At 43.5% G+C, this 16,023-nt stretch overlaps 1 protein-coding gene across 1 annotated transcript in view; it reads left to right on the top strand.

Moving 5' to 3' along the window:
- Window positions 1-6,391: 6,391 nt before the first annotated feature.
- LOC308285712 (cadherin-6-like) overlaps window positions 6,392-16,023 on the top strand; it is a gene marked incomplete at both ends in the record, with an annotated part of 45,928 nt that continues 36,296 nt past the window's right edge. The window contains one exon of the mRNA XM_080726556.1: window positions 6,392-6,454. Within this exon, the coding sequence (XP_080582682.1) occupies window positions 6,392-6,454 (63 nt within the window). The remainder of the gene's footprint in view (window positions 6,455-16,023) is intronic.

The following is a 16,023-nucleotide window of genomic DNA, read 5'->3' as shown; positions in this document are numbered from 1 at the left end:
GACATGCGTAAGGAAACGGAACTTGAACCATGGCGGTGATGTTAGTGCCAGAGGTCTGTGCAGTCAGTGTTGCATCATGGCTTCACTGCATGATTGATGCCATTTTTTAGGCCAGTTGTTGGCTTTCAGCCTTGGCTGAATGCAACTGTACGGAAGGCTTTGGACAGCTGAGACGTGGATCGCGTGAAAGGAAGAACAGCTCATTATCAAGAAGTACTTCTGCTGTTCTCAGTGTCCGTTCAGTGTTTTATTCACAAGATTTAATAGCACAGGCAACACAAACTCCTTCACACTCAGTAAGTAGCACAATATATTCCAGCAAAACCAGCAGGATACCGTATAATACACTTCAGGAAAAAGACACAAAGCAACCCCTGACTTTTCCATGGACAAGTGTGCTCTACTAGAATAAAATGTGAAATAGCATCTCCACTCAAGGCTATGCTAACTACTCCACTACTGGTTCTGATGTTTGCCTCCAGAACCACACACAGCTCTGCTGGCATAGCATTGAACACTGCCAGTGCACTCTCTCCTGTCAATGTCTTTCTCATTACTCATTATTCTCATTATTCCTCATGCTTATCTCTACTGCTTTCCCCTCATTGCTGTCAGTGCAGATTCTCCTACTACAGTATACAGCAGTATGTGTCTCCTACACCATTTCCCTCCCAGCTTTGCTTCAGTCTGTCTCCCAAACATTTGCCTCCCCCAGGCACCCACCCCTCCCTCTTTTGCTTTCAAGATGATTTCTCAATGAAGAGAAAATAGAAAAGGGACTGCCTTCATTCCTTAAAAAAACTAAAAACGATAATAGATATACGATGTTTGGAATTCATTTCCTCTTCTATTCCGCAACAATCTTTCAGGAAATCAGACATCTGAATGGGAGTACCCTCCTGCCTCAACCAGATGTTATATATGTTGTATCCAGTGCTCTGTGTTGACATAGTGAAATCCTGAATAATCATGTATTTAGCTGTGACCTCGGGTCACAGCTAGATCCAGCCTATTCTCCAGCCTATTAACTACCCTCACCTGTCTACTCTAGCTAGTTACCTCAGCTCATCTAGCTCCATTCATTCCCCACATCCTATCAGACCCAGCCACTCCATACATTACTCTCCTGCCCCTCATTAGTTAACTCCTATATATACCCATCTCTTCAACTCTATTTCAGGCTGTGCTGTTGTTTCACTTCTATTGTTGGAGGTGCGAGCCAGAGCACACTGTCCCGTCTGTGCACAGCTATTATAGTGTTTGTTTGTTGCTGAACTGAACTGAACTGAAGTTTTTGCTTTGTGGACTCTTTACTTTTGCTTGGACTTCATTAGTTAAAGCTATACTGTGTAAGTTGCTCAACTAGTGGTCAGTAGCTCTATAGCAAACCTCGGTCGCGTCCGCGTCTTTTGGCCGTTTTTCGCCGCGGACACCCCCGCGTCTGCCTCCACCTCGCCGAGATCTATCTTTAGAGGGGTCCCTGGTTCCTGTGCGTTCAGGCATTCCGGAGAAAAAGACTCCTTCACCCATGCTTCACCGTTCACCCGAGTATAGAGACACACGGGAGACTACAAATATGGCCGCCCTAGCGACCCCACTTCAAGATGCGCTGTGATTGGCCGGCAGTGTATAACCCTCGCTGTGATTGGCCGGTAGTGTATGATGACGTCATTTTGCCGCGAAATTCTCCCCCCCTCACGGCTCATAGAAAACATATAACGAGAAGGCTTTTGAAGCTGAAAATAACGGAGTGGGTGTTCTAAAACTTTAGCGATTTAACAGTTAGGACAATTTTAAGATTTGTTTTATAAAAAAAGTTACATGGTATAACTTTAAACGACAACTCTGGATTTTACTATGACCATTCCCCCTTCTCTTTAATATTTCCCCTTACAGCTGTCCAGTAATAAATAAAACCAATGCCTGAAATTATGAAAAAGTATCATAACAGATTAAGTGTAAACTAAACTACTGCTATATAGCTTAAGTTGAATATCTTTATTTTGTTAATATGTGATTAAAACAAAATCACCTCTATGACACAAAATAGGAAGCCCAGTTTGAAAGTGGTTAAAGATCTAAACACCACACGTCACATGTTAACCAGTGTGACTGTGTGAGCACCCACTGAGCAAAACATCAACATCATACACGTTAACATCCTCTGGGTTCCTTTAAGTTAGTGGTTTGTGCACTTAGAATCCCCAAGCCATTATATTTGTATGGAAAGTACTTTTGGATCAAAAAAATAACATGGGTGCTGTTTTTCTGGGTCTAGAAGTCTAGCACTGACAGAGGCCTGTGTAGGAAGATAAAAGCATACTCCTTTCAGTGGGGTAATTGCCGCATAAGTGTCCCTTCCAGGTCTTTAAGTGATGTGACTACGCATGGATTTATCGATCAACATTAGTGCCTTTTTTTTTTAAAGTGCACAAAGGCAATTTTTAGAAAAGGTTTTTTTCAGATGCTAGACACCGATAAGTAAGTCAGCAGCAGTCAATCTTATTTTTTGAGGAAAGAGGTTTTTGCTTTGCGTGCCTGGCATACGGCGAAACGTGAAAAGGTTACTGTTAGTTCCATTGTCATAGAACTACTTGTGCTGCTACTGCAGTGTATAGGGTTAGCTGGTGCGTTGCAAACCAGATCATTCCTAATGCTTAATACGGTGTTGCGCTCCAGAAAACATCAGATCTACAAGCTCACAGTGTGACACGTCGTATGACAAAGTAGCCTCCCTATTCTGGGCATGTCATAGGCCTAGTAGGCAAATACACTGTTAAAATAGCAGATCACTCGTCACTTCTCGCCCTTAGGGTGTCTTACTAGTAGGGATGGGACGTTATATTATCGTTTATCGTGATAAAAAAACACTCACGATAATCGTATCGTGGAAATGTAATATATCGTGATATCGTCCTCTATCATGCACTGGGATCAATTCACCTTTTATTTGCCGAGCTGCATATCCGGTAACACATAAACCCTCTATAATTGGTAAAAGGTACTTATAATATACGTACTTGATACAGTCTTTTTTCACTCTCTATCAAATGTCTTTGCCAAAAAATAGCCGATCTACAAGCTCACACACGTTGTGAGCTTGTAGATCGGCTATTTTTTTGGCAAATGTTCCACCCCTGGAGAATGGATTTTGATTATCGCAATAACATCGTAAACCGCGATTTCGTAATAATCGTGATATAAAATGTTCATATAGTCCCATCCCTACTTACTAGTAAGTAAAGTAGTGCAATTGAACTGAACATTGTGTGTACTGTGCTCATCTTTAATTCATCACATGGACACACGCATGCGTGCACGCACACACACACACACACACACACACACACACACACACACACACACACACACACACACACAAACACACACGCAGTCTATGAGCTCAACCCCTGCTAGAAAAATTGTGAAGATTACGCAGCACTTATCCTTGCAGCTTTTCTCTGACACACTCTGATGTCTTTTGTCTGCCATATCTGCTAGTGTTGCGAGACATGCAGTGGCCTTTACCAGTCCTTTATGTCTTTGATGTGTTAATATGATATCATGGAGTGTCATTTTCCTAACAAAGCACCTCAAATGATTTGCGTGCGTGTGTGTGTGCGTGCGTGCGCGTGTGCGTGTGTGCATGCGCGTGCATGCGTGCAGCCCTAGACAAGCTGTCCTATTTGTCAGCCAAAAGAGTGCATCTGTTATCTCTGTGCACGCAGACATACTTGATCGTGTATGTGTGTCATACCCCCCACACATACACACACATTTATCACACACAGCCTGTAGGTTTTTTTTTTGTGTCTTTTTCTTATCTTTTTTCACTAATCATCAGCTAGCCTGCATTTTAGAGGGAAAGTTTCAACTGCCAGTCAAAACTAATTCATCACTATGTCTGCTTTGTTTATTTGTGGCGACATGCTATGTTTTAAGACAAGAGGTAGAAAACAGGAAAATTGGGAGCACATTCAGCACAATTCACAGACTTGATGAGATAATTATGTACTAGAAAGAGGCCCTTCGTGGAATGCAGATCTCCGCCAGGAAGGATGGCCTAGTATACCCAGGGCTGTGTAATGTTGCTTTTCCACTGCATGGTATCCATCTAGACTAGTATCAGCTCCACTCTTCTTCCTTGCTTTTCTATTAAGCCAAAGTACCTGGTAATTGAGGCAGAATGTGACATTGCCAGGAATTGTTTGTTTATTTGAATCTGTATTAGGCATACAAGGCATAGATGTGTTGATAATGTGTTTTTAGATTACAGTATGTGTGGTAATATTGGAATACAAAGCTCTCCGCTTATGATAGTGGCATTGTTTGAGCAACAGAGCTCAAAGAATTACAGCAAGGCGAAATAAATGACTTGGCATAGCAGCATTGGATGGCAGATGTAATATTGTTGCATGTGACAGTGATTGAGTAGCTTCAAACACTGGCCTGTCTAGTCTATCTGTGTCCAGTTTGTGGACACACATTTGCGTCGTTGGGTATGCTCGGCTTACCGTCACGTTATGTGAACTTTAAATTAAGGCGTGTCTGTAACAGGTGTAATAGGAGTAATAGGTGCTGCAGTCTGTGTGGCAGGACTCGCGTCTGCGGCATGTGTCGCAGTGTCTGTCACTTTGTCTGTGTGGACGCTGCGTCATAGCTGGCAGCGATCTAAAAAATGATATGCGTCTGGACATGTTCTCTTTAGCCTTAGTGGGACGCTGGGTCTAGCAATGCGTTGGTGTAGCCCAATGCGTTCACAAAGATCTATAACAATGTTGTTTTGGTGGACTGGAAAAAACATTCAGGCAGTGACATATTTGGCCTACTGGCGGTGTGCACCAAAAGTTTGGTACTCATCGGTCCAGTGGTTTGTGAGATTAGCTCACAAACCACTGGACTCTGAGACTGTACACAGACACATGCACGCACGCACGCACGCATGCGCGCACACACACACACACACACACACACACACACACACACACACACACACACACACACACACACACACACACACACACACACACACACACACACATAGGGGGGAACATAATTGTGTGTGCGTGCGTGTGCATTTGTGGGTGACTTGAATCACAAGACCCTTTTTATTCAATGAGATGCTTCTGGCTGACACTCCCTGGTTGCAGCCTTTGGTCTGACACCTCCCTCTGACTTATGGTTAGTGCCTGTAAGAAGAGAGAGAGAGAGAGAGAGAGACAGAGAGAGAGAGAGAGAGAGAGAGAGAGAGAGAGAAGAGTGCATTCCGTGGTGTTGGGCTGATTAAAACATTGGCATCAGTATAATAGTGCCTGCCTCCTTCCCACTGTTCCTGGGCTCTGCAGTGTCTGGCACCACTACGCAGACTCGCAGAGAGACTCTTCAAAGCACTTTAACCACATGAACTCTAGTGTCCCTATTCTGGGGGCACACAGTTGGCAAAATATAGTTGATCTAAAGTACAGGCTCACCTTTTGCCGTGTTGTGACCACAGTGGTTAGCCAGACAAAAAATGGGTATCAGTTGAGGATCTCCAACCTAAAAATAAGTGAAATTATAATAAGAACGACAAACACGCTTTCAGAAAAACCTGCCGACCCAACCCTATAGCGCAAGGGTCTTCAACAGGGGGTCCGGGACCCATAAGGGGTCCTCAGAGTTACTACAGGGGGTCCTCCAAATCTTTGTGTGATTTTTATATTAACCACTTGAACCCTAGTGTCCTTATTCTGAGAACTTTAGTCAAAAATAGCCAATCTACAAGCTCACAACGCCACGCAGCAAAGCGGTGGGTAAAAAGAGCAGATTAAGTACAGAGTGAAAGGTCAAGTTTATTAAGTATTGACGGTTCAAGTGGTTAAATATCTGAAAACACACATTGACATGAATCCAAAAGACACTGATGATCGTGCTGTCATTGTGCTGTCAAACAATGAAACGATATGGAATCTATGAAAATGTTGTGGGGGTCCCTGCTTCATATCTCTCCCAACTAAGGGGTCCTTGGCCTGAAAACGTTGAAGACCCCTGCTATAGTGACTCACCGTTCTGCCTCTTTCTGCCCACAGGTATACACAACTCCACCCACCGACTACTAACCAATGAAACGTAGAGGAACATGAGCGACGGACCCATCTCCCAATCCAACGCTATAGTCCGTCTGGGGAGATAGAGAGCGCAAACACAGTCCAGGCTGTGCTTGACTTCATCCATACTAGGAGTCATGAGGACTAGCTTGTTAGGCCTACTATGGGCCTACATGTGCTTATCCATGGATGCCATGTCCCTAGTTGGACCGCGGACTGGTGTGGAGAGGAGGGAGAGAGGCGGTGACAAAGTGGAGCCAGCTGTGGTAGGGGGGAAGCTGCTGAAGAGAGTGAGAAGAGGATGGATGTGGAACCAGTTCTTCCTCCAGGAAGAGTTCACTGGCACAGAGAACCAGTACATCGGCAAGGTAAGAGGCTCTGCTTCGTCTTAACCCATAAATACCAATATATCAAATCTCGTCATCAAAAATAGCCGATCTACAAGCTCACAACGCATTGCAACATGAAGAGTTGTGAGCTTGTAGGCAGGACAGGAATTTCATGGAGGCCATAAAGGCCATGGCCGCCATTGCCCCTCAGTTTGGCCTTGTGCCCCTCAAACCAATGGCATGACCTGAGGCCACAGTGGCCTTAATGTCCCAGCTGACTGTAATACTTTTTCCTCTGTCTTTTTCTTGTTCTTTTCTTGTTTCTCTTGTTTCTTGTTTCTTTTCTTGATGTAGACAGTAGACACCGGTGTCTTTTCTTGTCATGTAGACACCAGTGTCTTTTGTTGAGATTCTGAAATCTGAACTCCCCCGAGTCCCCATCTTTTAACCAATCCAGTGACTTTGATTGGTGCAGGGCTGAGCATGGATCAGATTGTAAATACCATCATTTATCTTTTTCACTGCAGATTAGGTTATTATCCCTAACCCTTAAATTAAACAAATTCTTTCAATCGACTAAAATCTTGTTTTATTTGATGGCCTTCCTGCCCTGGCATTTGGCCTTTGTGCCCTCCAAAAAATGGACAACACCAAAGGCCAAGTGGCCTTGCCCCTAAAATAACAAAATTACAGGCCTGCTTGTAGGCATGCTGGGGTACAAGGGGTTAAGTGTGATTCATATTTAAACGTACAATGGTGTCCTGCACAGAAAATAGCAGATCTTCACATGAGATACAGTCGAACGATGGAGTATGAATCGTGCCTCTCACACGGCATAGCCGCTCCCTTTTTATAACAGGCTAGTTTTTCTTTCACTGCTTGTATTGTTGGAGATCTTCCAGCGGCATAATTTTATAATAGTGTTAGACAGTTTCCTCTCATGTAGCACTCATCAAAGTCCAAACATGATACAAAGCCAGTAAGCCGCCCAACTGAACATTTCAAAATGGAGGTTCATCAAACAGTGTGATCTGAATTCCTCCTTTTTTCTGTTCTTTTAATGAACGGGGTAAAAACAAATCTGTCAGCTTTTGTCCTTCATGTAAAATCATGTCAAAAGCAGGGCAACCAGGGTGACCTTAAACTCGGATGGTTAACCAACCTGGCTGCGTGCACACACACACATACAAACACGACAGCCTCATTGCAAGCTTTACAGTACATAGCCTTGAAGCTCAACTAGCAATGACTCTTGCAAAAAGCACCCAGTTTAAATGATGATCCAATTAAATTGGACTTATGCTGGATTGCACAGCAAGATACGCTAAGAAAACATGATTTCATTGATTTTGTTTGCTAAAAGATGGGCAAGGATAGGATGGGATAAGACTTTATAAATCCCCCAAGGGGGGAATTCATGGTGGCAGCACAGACTAAAAAGTCCAAAAGTGCATAGTAGACAATAAGTATATAAAGTAAGTACAGCACTAAACCATAGAATAATGCATAGATACAGCGAAGACAATACACGTGCGCGCACACACTCGCTGGCACGTACACCCACCCACACACAAAAACACAATGCAAACATTACCCCAAGGCAATACAGAAATACTTTATTGCCACACACACACACACACACACACACACACACACACACACACACACACACACACTGGTTTGTTTATCCGTTTTGTTTATCAGTCCACACAAGAGGGCAGAGGGTGCGGAGCAGTCCATGATATGGGTGGGCAAGGCACAGTACGGTCTGATCAGGAGCAACTGGAGGTGAGGAGCACCCTGGTCCTTCAACCAGTTTATGTGCCGCTGACCACGTAATCACAACCGTACCTCTTTCCAAACAGACTCGAGAGCGGTGTCGCACTGCATCCTCGCTGTTTTCCTTTCCTGTGTATCGCCGCTGTGCTGTCATAGACCCCCACAAGTGTAAAAAAAAAAGAAGAATCTTATAGAAAATACCAGCGTTGTAGAAGGTCCTCCCGAACTGTCAGCGTGGTGAGCTGCATTTCTAAAATTATTCCACTGTGTGATGTGTTGTGTACACTTCGCACTGTAAAGCCGTCTGGAGTTTTGGTTCGTCATACACTTTTTATTGTGATTTCTCCCAATGGGGTGTCATTGTCATACACAAACAGCGAAGGGAGACTTCAAACGGCGCACGAATAGCAGATGCCCTGCAAGCATCAGCATGTAGCCTTCCCTTCCCTCAGTGCTTGTGACAGCAGAAAACAAGTGATTGGATAAATGCTGAAATACAAGAATACATCAGCCGACAGCACATTTTCACCATACAGCTTCATCAGGACTGCTCAGCGTTGTGGAACGTTTACATTTGAGGCGTTAACTTGACTCATTTATCCAAAACGGTTTATAGAGAGTGAGAGAGACGGGGGGTTCCAGTGCTCTGCTCAAGGACATCTGGACCAGTCTGAAGATGAGGCCATTGTGAATAGATTATTTGTATCATGTGATGACTAGCCCATTAACACCTGAGGCAGATTCTACAAATTCTAAATCCTAAAACAATTTTCTGAAAAACGTATGCTGCTATATCAGTGGTGCTCAAACATTTTCATGTCAAGGACCCCCAAAATGATATGCATTTGGCTTTCCCACTTTTGATTGTCTAGTATTATCTCCATGGAATATCTACAACCATGCTACAACTTGTTACCCATTTAGAACACGACACAGTACCAAGACACGGTGCCATGCCATTAGCCTGGCGGCTACTTGACCATCCCTGTACATAATGTTCTTTAGATGTTGTTTTGGTAGATGCTATATGCTAGATTTGATGTTTACCCTGGTATCCAAGTGACTTAGTGGCATTGTATTGCTTTTCTTTGTACCCTGTTGTTTGTTGACTATAGGGTTCATGCCACTTACGCTGACCTTTCAAGTGTAAGTCTCTCTGGATAAGAGTGTCTGCTAAATGCCTACATTGTAAATTGTCAGAGTTCAGTGCGGAGAAACAGGAAAGAGAAGGCTAAGAGAGGGACGTGCAGAGAATGTTGGAGAGGCAGGGGCTGAAATTTCTAAAAGGGCCTTTTGGTGAAAATATTGAAAATAGCAGACCTCAAGCTCAGTTCTTGATACCACACTAAATAGTAGATGTAGCATACAGCATGGATTTCGACCCAGTGAGGGCAATTCTTTCAACATAAGACGCTGCATTCAAGTTCAGGAGAGTTTGGACAAGGCTATTCTCTTGAATGCTGCCTTCAGGTATGGCATGGAAAGAGGGCATTTGCATTTCTTTCACCATAGTAAAACCTGCATTCATGGTCTGGAGAGGGCACTTTTTACAGACTGATAAAAGGGCAGGGGCTCAAGCCCCCTTTGATGTCTATGTGTTCACGTGCCTGGCTGAGAGAAAGATGTTGAAGTGTGAAAACAGGACATGAGCTGTGGCTTGGTAAGATGGATATGTGTTTGCTTGTTTGCTTACAGCAGCCAGCTGAGCCACCAGTATCATCTTTGGCTGATGTTAACTTTCCAGACTGGAAAACAGATCATTAAACACGACTGCAACTCGGCTGACTTGTATTAGGCTATAGTGCTTCTGTTTGCAGACTTCAAAACAACCCAAAAAAGTAAATGGGTGTTTGCCTGCTAGTACCATGAAAAGATGATGATGAAGAGCTGGCTTTTTACCTCCAAAAGGATCACCTGCCAGCAGCCATGAGAGTCAGGAGGAGCCCTGCAGATGTGACACCTCAGTGAAGTTCACACAGACATATTATTAGGCTACATCTGGCACCAAGCGTGTGATGTCACGGGTAATAAGGGGAGAGTTTGCTGTTGCACTCGCTACCCAGGCGCCCCGGAGCTGTTGTGCTGCTTCATATGACTCCTGGTTTCAGCACATCAGTTATGAGGGAGAAACAGAGGCGCCTTTGAGACAAACAAGAGTCCTTGACTGAGACAAAAAGAATGAGAGAGAGAGAAAACAAGGCACGAGCGAGCGGGCACCCCATCCTCCCTGCCGGGTTATTCAAGGTTTCCAGATGCCTGCAAGTTGCTTTCAACCGCGGGGGACCAGCGTGCGCTAGTGATATTGTGTGAGGAGAGACAGACGCAGCAGGGAGAGAGGGATGCAGAAGGACTCTAGAACAGCCCCTCTTCTGTCTGTGAGAAAACCCTCCGTGAAAGTGACCGAAGGGCTTTTGTCATTTTGGTTTGTCTGTTGGATGTGCCATGAGGTGTTGTTGGTGAGCCGGCAGGGGGCTCGGTGTGTTTGTGATCTAGGCGGGAGGAATTCCGGATGCAGGCGCCGCCTCACAGGCCCGCAGGATTTCTCAGCGGCAAGACACTCACATTGGATCACACTGCGTGGCTGCAGGGTACTGAAGGCAGCGGGGACCAGAGAGTGGAAAGAAGATGGGGAGAGCGAGAGAGAGAGAGAGAGAGAGAGAGAGAGAGAGAGAGAGAAAGTCAGAGGAGATGATGATAGATAGTGAGGGATGGAGAGAGAATGAGGGAGGGAGATAAAAAGGGGAGGAAGAAAGAAAGAAGAAACAAGGGCAGAGGAGGAACAAGTGAGAAAGTGAAGAGAGCTCAGGGAGGAATCTCTGAATAGGCAAGGAGGAGTGGAGTAAACAAGGGAGAAAGATGGAGGCCGAACTGTTAGATACAAGAAAGACATGAAGACGGATGGAGCAAGATGAGGGCAGATTGAGAATTGAAACACGTGGAAAACAAGGGAGCAGTTAAAGAAAGAAAGATGATACAAAAGATTTGAAGAGAGCAGAGAGTAAATGGGGGAGGTAGGGGGAAGAATTTGAAAACTACAATGAGAAAGAAAGTTAAGGCACAACTCAGGACAGAGAAAGAGACGGACCAAGAGAGAATGCAAATAATTCAATTCACCAACCAAATGGCAACTGTTGAGACAAAAACCTTTTTTAGATAAAAACCTTTTTTAGACAAAATACTGAGTCTGACAATGTCTAATGCAACCCCTTCTTCTCTAAGAAGAAACCCCTTCTTCTCTAAGAAGAAGGGGTGAAGGAAAATCTTGTGGCAGTTGAGCAGAACGATTACTTTAAAAAAAGAAAATAAATAAAGTGGTTATTATTTTGTCACAAGCTATTTTTAATACTTAAATGTTTACAAAGAGAAGCAGTGTAAACATGCAGAATAAAGTACTGTTTTTAATGTATTAAAGAGGACTTTGGGACTGTGGGAAATAATGTCAGAAATGACATAGCCCTTAATACTTTGACAGTGTTGTAGATGTTTAGCCAAGCGACAGCATACGTTTGCAGCTTATGATGACCTTAAAGAAAACAAACACCCCATTGACTGATATTGAACATGGATAAATATTAACCTGGCATCCAGCTTTTGTCTTTTCTGTTTTCCTGAACTCCTGCCTAAGGGCACTGGCACCATTGTTCCTGTTTCGTGTAGCCAGACAATCAGAGATCTCTGCTTACTGATACATCTGGGGTAATCAAAATTCTATGTATGAGCTAGAACAGTGGAAGAACACCGGCTTACAAACCTACGGCCACCACTTAGAAAACACTTTTTCTTTCATTTCTAACTCCTATATAATTGAATTTAGACGTCACCAGACATATCTAGGCAAAGATCTCTTATCATCTGGCTATGTGAGACTAGCATTGTTCAGCCAGGGCTCATCTCTGTTGAATAAAGCGAGGCAAAAATGTAATTATGTCAACACAGCTAAAATGTGACCAACCCCTCATGTGTCTGAGCAAGGAGGGGAAACCTCAATAATGCAAGTTGGGGGAGCAGCTGCAGTATGTAGGCATGAGAAACTGCCTGTCAGTGTAATGGGGTGGTCAGATCTTAATTCCATCCTCAAATATAGCAACAAAACAAAGCTATTTGAGGCAGCTGGTATTGTAGAGCATTTCCTCTCCCTGTCATTAGTGGAACAGCACTAGCAGCAGCAATATTGTCTTTCAGGAAAAGCCACGCGATATAAAATATTTATCAATGATTGTGCCATCTATTCCTGCCTCACAACTGAACCGGGGTGTTTTGCTGTCTGTAGTCTCAAAGCATTGTATAAGAGCTTACAAAATGTGACCCCTTTTTTATTCCCGGCAGAAAATGTGTTTTTATTGGCCTACTTAATAACCAAATAACAGAGTTCAACAAATGTGAACTCTGACCTTATCATATCTTGGCCATCGGATTAATTAGTTATTTGGTTTTCGTGTATGTTTAGTGCTACTGACCGCGCCTTAAGGTTTAATGGAGTGAGAGCAATTAAAAGGCAAGAGAGGGAAGTAATTAAGTCAGTTCCTACCTCTCCCCTGAACCTCGCTTTGAACATGAAGACTAGAAAGCTATTGATGTATGGTCTCAAAATCCCTCCTGTGAAAGCATAAAAAAATAAAATATACTTATTCAAACATGGCACTTCCATATTAATGCATTCAGCCACTTCTGAGAGAAATATGAAAATAATAATAATTTGAAAGGTTTGTTGTGTACATCGTGTGTTGTAACATATTCTAGACTTTTCACAGTATGCAGCCTGTGCCTCCTAAACGTTGACATTGTGCAACCGAAGGACAAGCCACAGTTTTTCTTTCTTTCTTTCTTTCTTTCTTTCTTTCTTTCTTTCTTTCTTTTTCTTTCAAAAATAACACATAAAGGTTCCTTTTTGAATTTTGAATGCCATAGCAGCGTAAAGAAGGGGGTTGGGGACTTCCCACGGGGAACTGTCCCCATTCCTAGAGTATACCGTGGTGGTGAGGAGGCCCAGGAGATGGCCCTGAGGAACACCTCAGAGAGTGAGGAGGGGGATACAGGCAGGGACGTGCTTGGCCCCTGATTCAGCCCGGGAAAGAGTTGTAGGCCCTCATTGCGCGCTATAGAGAGAGAGATCCCTCTATAGCGCTGCTGCTACTCAAAGATTTGCCATTTCAGATCATGACAAGTGACAAGCCAGTGGGCCAATTACATAAGTTATATTTAGTCGTTGTCGGGTGGAAACCTTGTATGTCCAAAACCGTTTGTTTTGTATTTATCATTTTAAAAATGATTTAAACTAGTGAAAACAGCCGATCTACAAGCACACAACGCCTCGCACCGCGAGGCGTTGTGTGCTTGTAGATCTGCTGTTTTCACTACTTTTGTGCAACAGCCTTATATGATGAAGCAGGGCTTTGCTTTGCGAAAAAAATTATAAATTTGAAACTTGGAGATACGAGGTTTCTGCCCGACAGTGACAATTTACTTTGTTGGCCGCCCAGCCCCCAAAATGGAACGAAGGCCGACATTTTATTTTTAATTTTTTCCTAATGGCCGGCCTGGACCGGCCGGGAATGAACCGGCCGAATGAAGCCGGGAGTTGTCCCGCTTTTCCCAATGGCCAGCACGTCCCTGGGAGGGGGATACAGGGGAGAAGGTGTTGGGGAGAATGGGACTGTAGGGAGGCGACAGTGGTGGAAATTAAAAAGTACTTGCATGTTTTACTAGTAGCAACCAACAGTAAAAGTACTCAGAATGCAGAATGTCCCATTTCAAGTTTTCAAATGTACAAACATCTTTTGAAAATAGTAAATCTACAAGTGCACAATGCGCTGCATCGCGACGCATTGTGAGCTTGTAATTTCAAATGGCTTTGCTATTTTCAAAACGCCGAAATGTATCTAGGGCTGGTGGTTAAGTGGTTAATGTATGTTCAGTGATGGGCAAGCTACTTGGAAAATGTAGTAAGCTAAGCTACAAGCTACCCTTGATGAAATATAGCTTAAGCTACAACGAAGCTACCCACAGAAAATGTAGCAAAGCAAGCTACAAGCTACACGGGAAAAGTAGCTAACTACTACAAAGCTACTTTTTTTTTATTTTTTTAATCAACTTCATGATCAAGTACAACTTTCCACCAAACAAATAGGCAGGCAAAAAATGCTCAGTTCGGTTGATTATTATAAAACTGGAAACAAGCCCTTATGTCTGGCTTTTTGTGTCATCCTTTAATTTACTTTTTTTAATTTACTTTACGTACACATTAAATGTGTACCTTTTCAGGCTGTGACCCCCCCAAAAATCCTTTTTGAACTGGGGACCCCACCCTGACAATCAATTGGAATTAGGAGTTGAGGCATTACATTTAGTTTCACTCTGTTCCACCGATAAATGTTGTGAAAATAGCAGATCTACAAGCTCACGTTTGGAGCTTGTAGATCTGCCATTTTCACAATGTGTGCCTCTTTTACTATAGTCAATTTGACGATAACTTTTGATGTAGTTTTGGTCTTTTATTTATATTTGTTTAGGGGTCTTCAACGTTTTCAGGCCGGGGACCCCCAAACTGATGGGAAGATGGAGCAGGGACCCCCTACCCTACCACCTCGTAGGGTGGGGGGGTCGGGGCTACGACATATTTTTTATTTTAAATATGTACAAGTTACAGCGAGCAGGGTGGGCCGTACCACTACCATTTCTAAACATACTACTTATTAACTGAGAACCAATGTCAATAATATCAACAATCTGTCAATTGCATAGTAATCATGTATTCAAGCTATTCAAAATGGATAGAATCATGATTATTTTTTTAACATAAATGTAAAAAAACAAAAACATTTTTTGAAATCTTTTTTTTTTAAGCAATAATTTCGCGGACCCCCTGCAGTACCTCCGCGGACCCCCTAGGGGTCGCGGACCCCCTGTTGAAGACCCCACTTTAGGTATTAAAAATGTCTAAAAGGTCCTTAAATTGCCACTTCACTGTCATTAGTTAGCCGTGGACAAAAGAGTGCACTGCAGTGACTTGTGTGCTCACTGTTTTGTCGAAACAGTTGATTAGCTGCAGCCAGCGGTGGAAATGTACTTGAGTACTTTTACTTTTATTTGTACTTCAAGTAGCTTATTTTTAAAAGCATGTACCGGTATGCACTCTTGAATACATACGTTTATTTAAAAGCAAGTACTTTTTTTACTCTTACTTGTAACATTTTGACTGAGTTTACTGTGGATTGGAGTGTGACCAGGAGTACTCTGTACTCTTACTCAAGTACTTCGAGTACTGTCCATCTCTGGCTGAAGCCTGATTTATGCTCCGCCCCCGGAGATCTACAAGCTCACAATGTTGGCATTTGCAACGCGATGTGAGCTTGTATGTCAGTTGTTCTCAGTCTCACTTCTCACACGTTCCCTGAACATGGTGCGGGCATGCAGAGGTGGGACGTTCGCGAACGAATTGAATCTTTTGAACGGCTCTTTGAAGTGAACGATGGGATCCGGTTCGCGCAGTAGAGAGTGCGTAGTAGAGAGCGCATATAGTGAGACAGATCGTTGGCTCGGTCTCACTTCAAAGAGCCATACATCCCTCTAGATGCGGGCTGAAGTGTCAGTCGCTGTCGTACTCAACACAGTGAAGTGAAAGCATGCAGCGCTGTGCAGAACAACATGTTTGGGGATCTGTTGGGAATTATTTTCCTCACAAACGTTATTTAGCAGTCAAATTTCGCCGGGATAGTAACGTGTAGCGTTTGTTGCACGCTACGTCACTACTGGAGTCTAAAAATAGCTCCGCTACGCTACAGCTACGCTGGTTCAAAAGGAGCTGCGCTACCGTGACGCTACTGAGAAAT

This window comes from Nannobrachium achirus, assembly GCF_963921795.1.
Source record: "Nannobrachium achirus genome assembly, chromosome: 5".
Taxonomy (NCBI): Eukaryota; Metazoa; Chordata; class Actinopteri; order Myctophiformes; family Myctophidae; genus Nannobrachium; species Nannobrachium achirus.
Note: the sequence above shows the minus strand (reverse complement) of the source record. Positions and strands in the feature narration are given on the sequence as shown.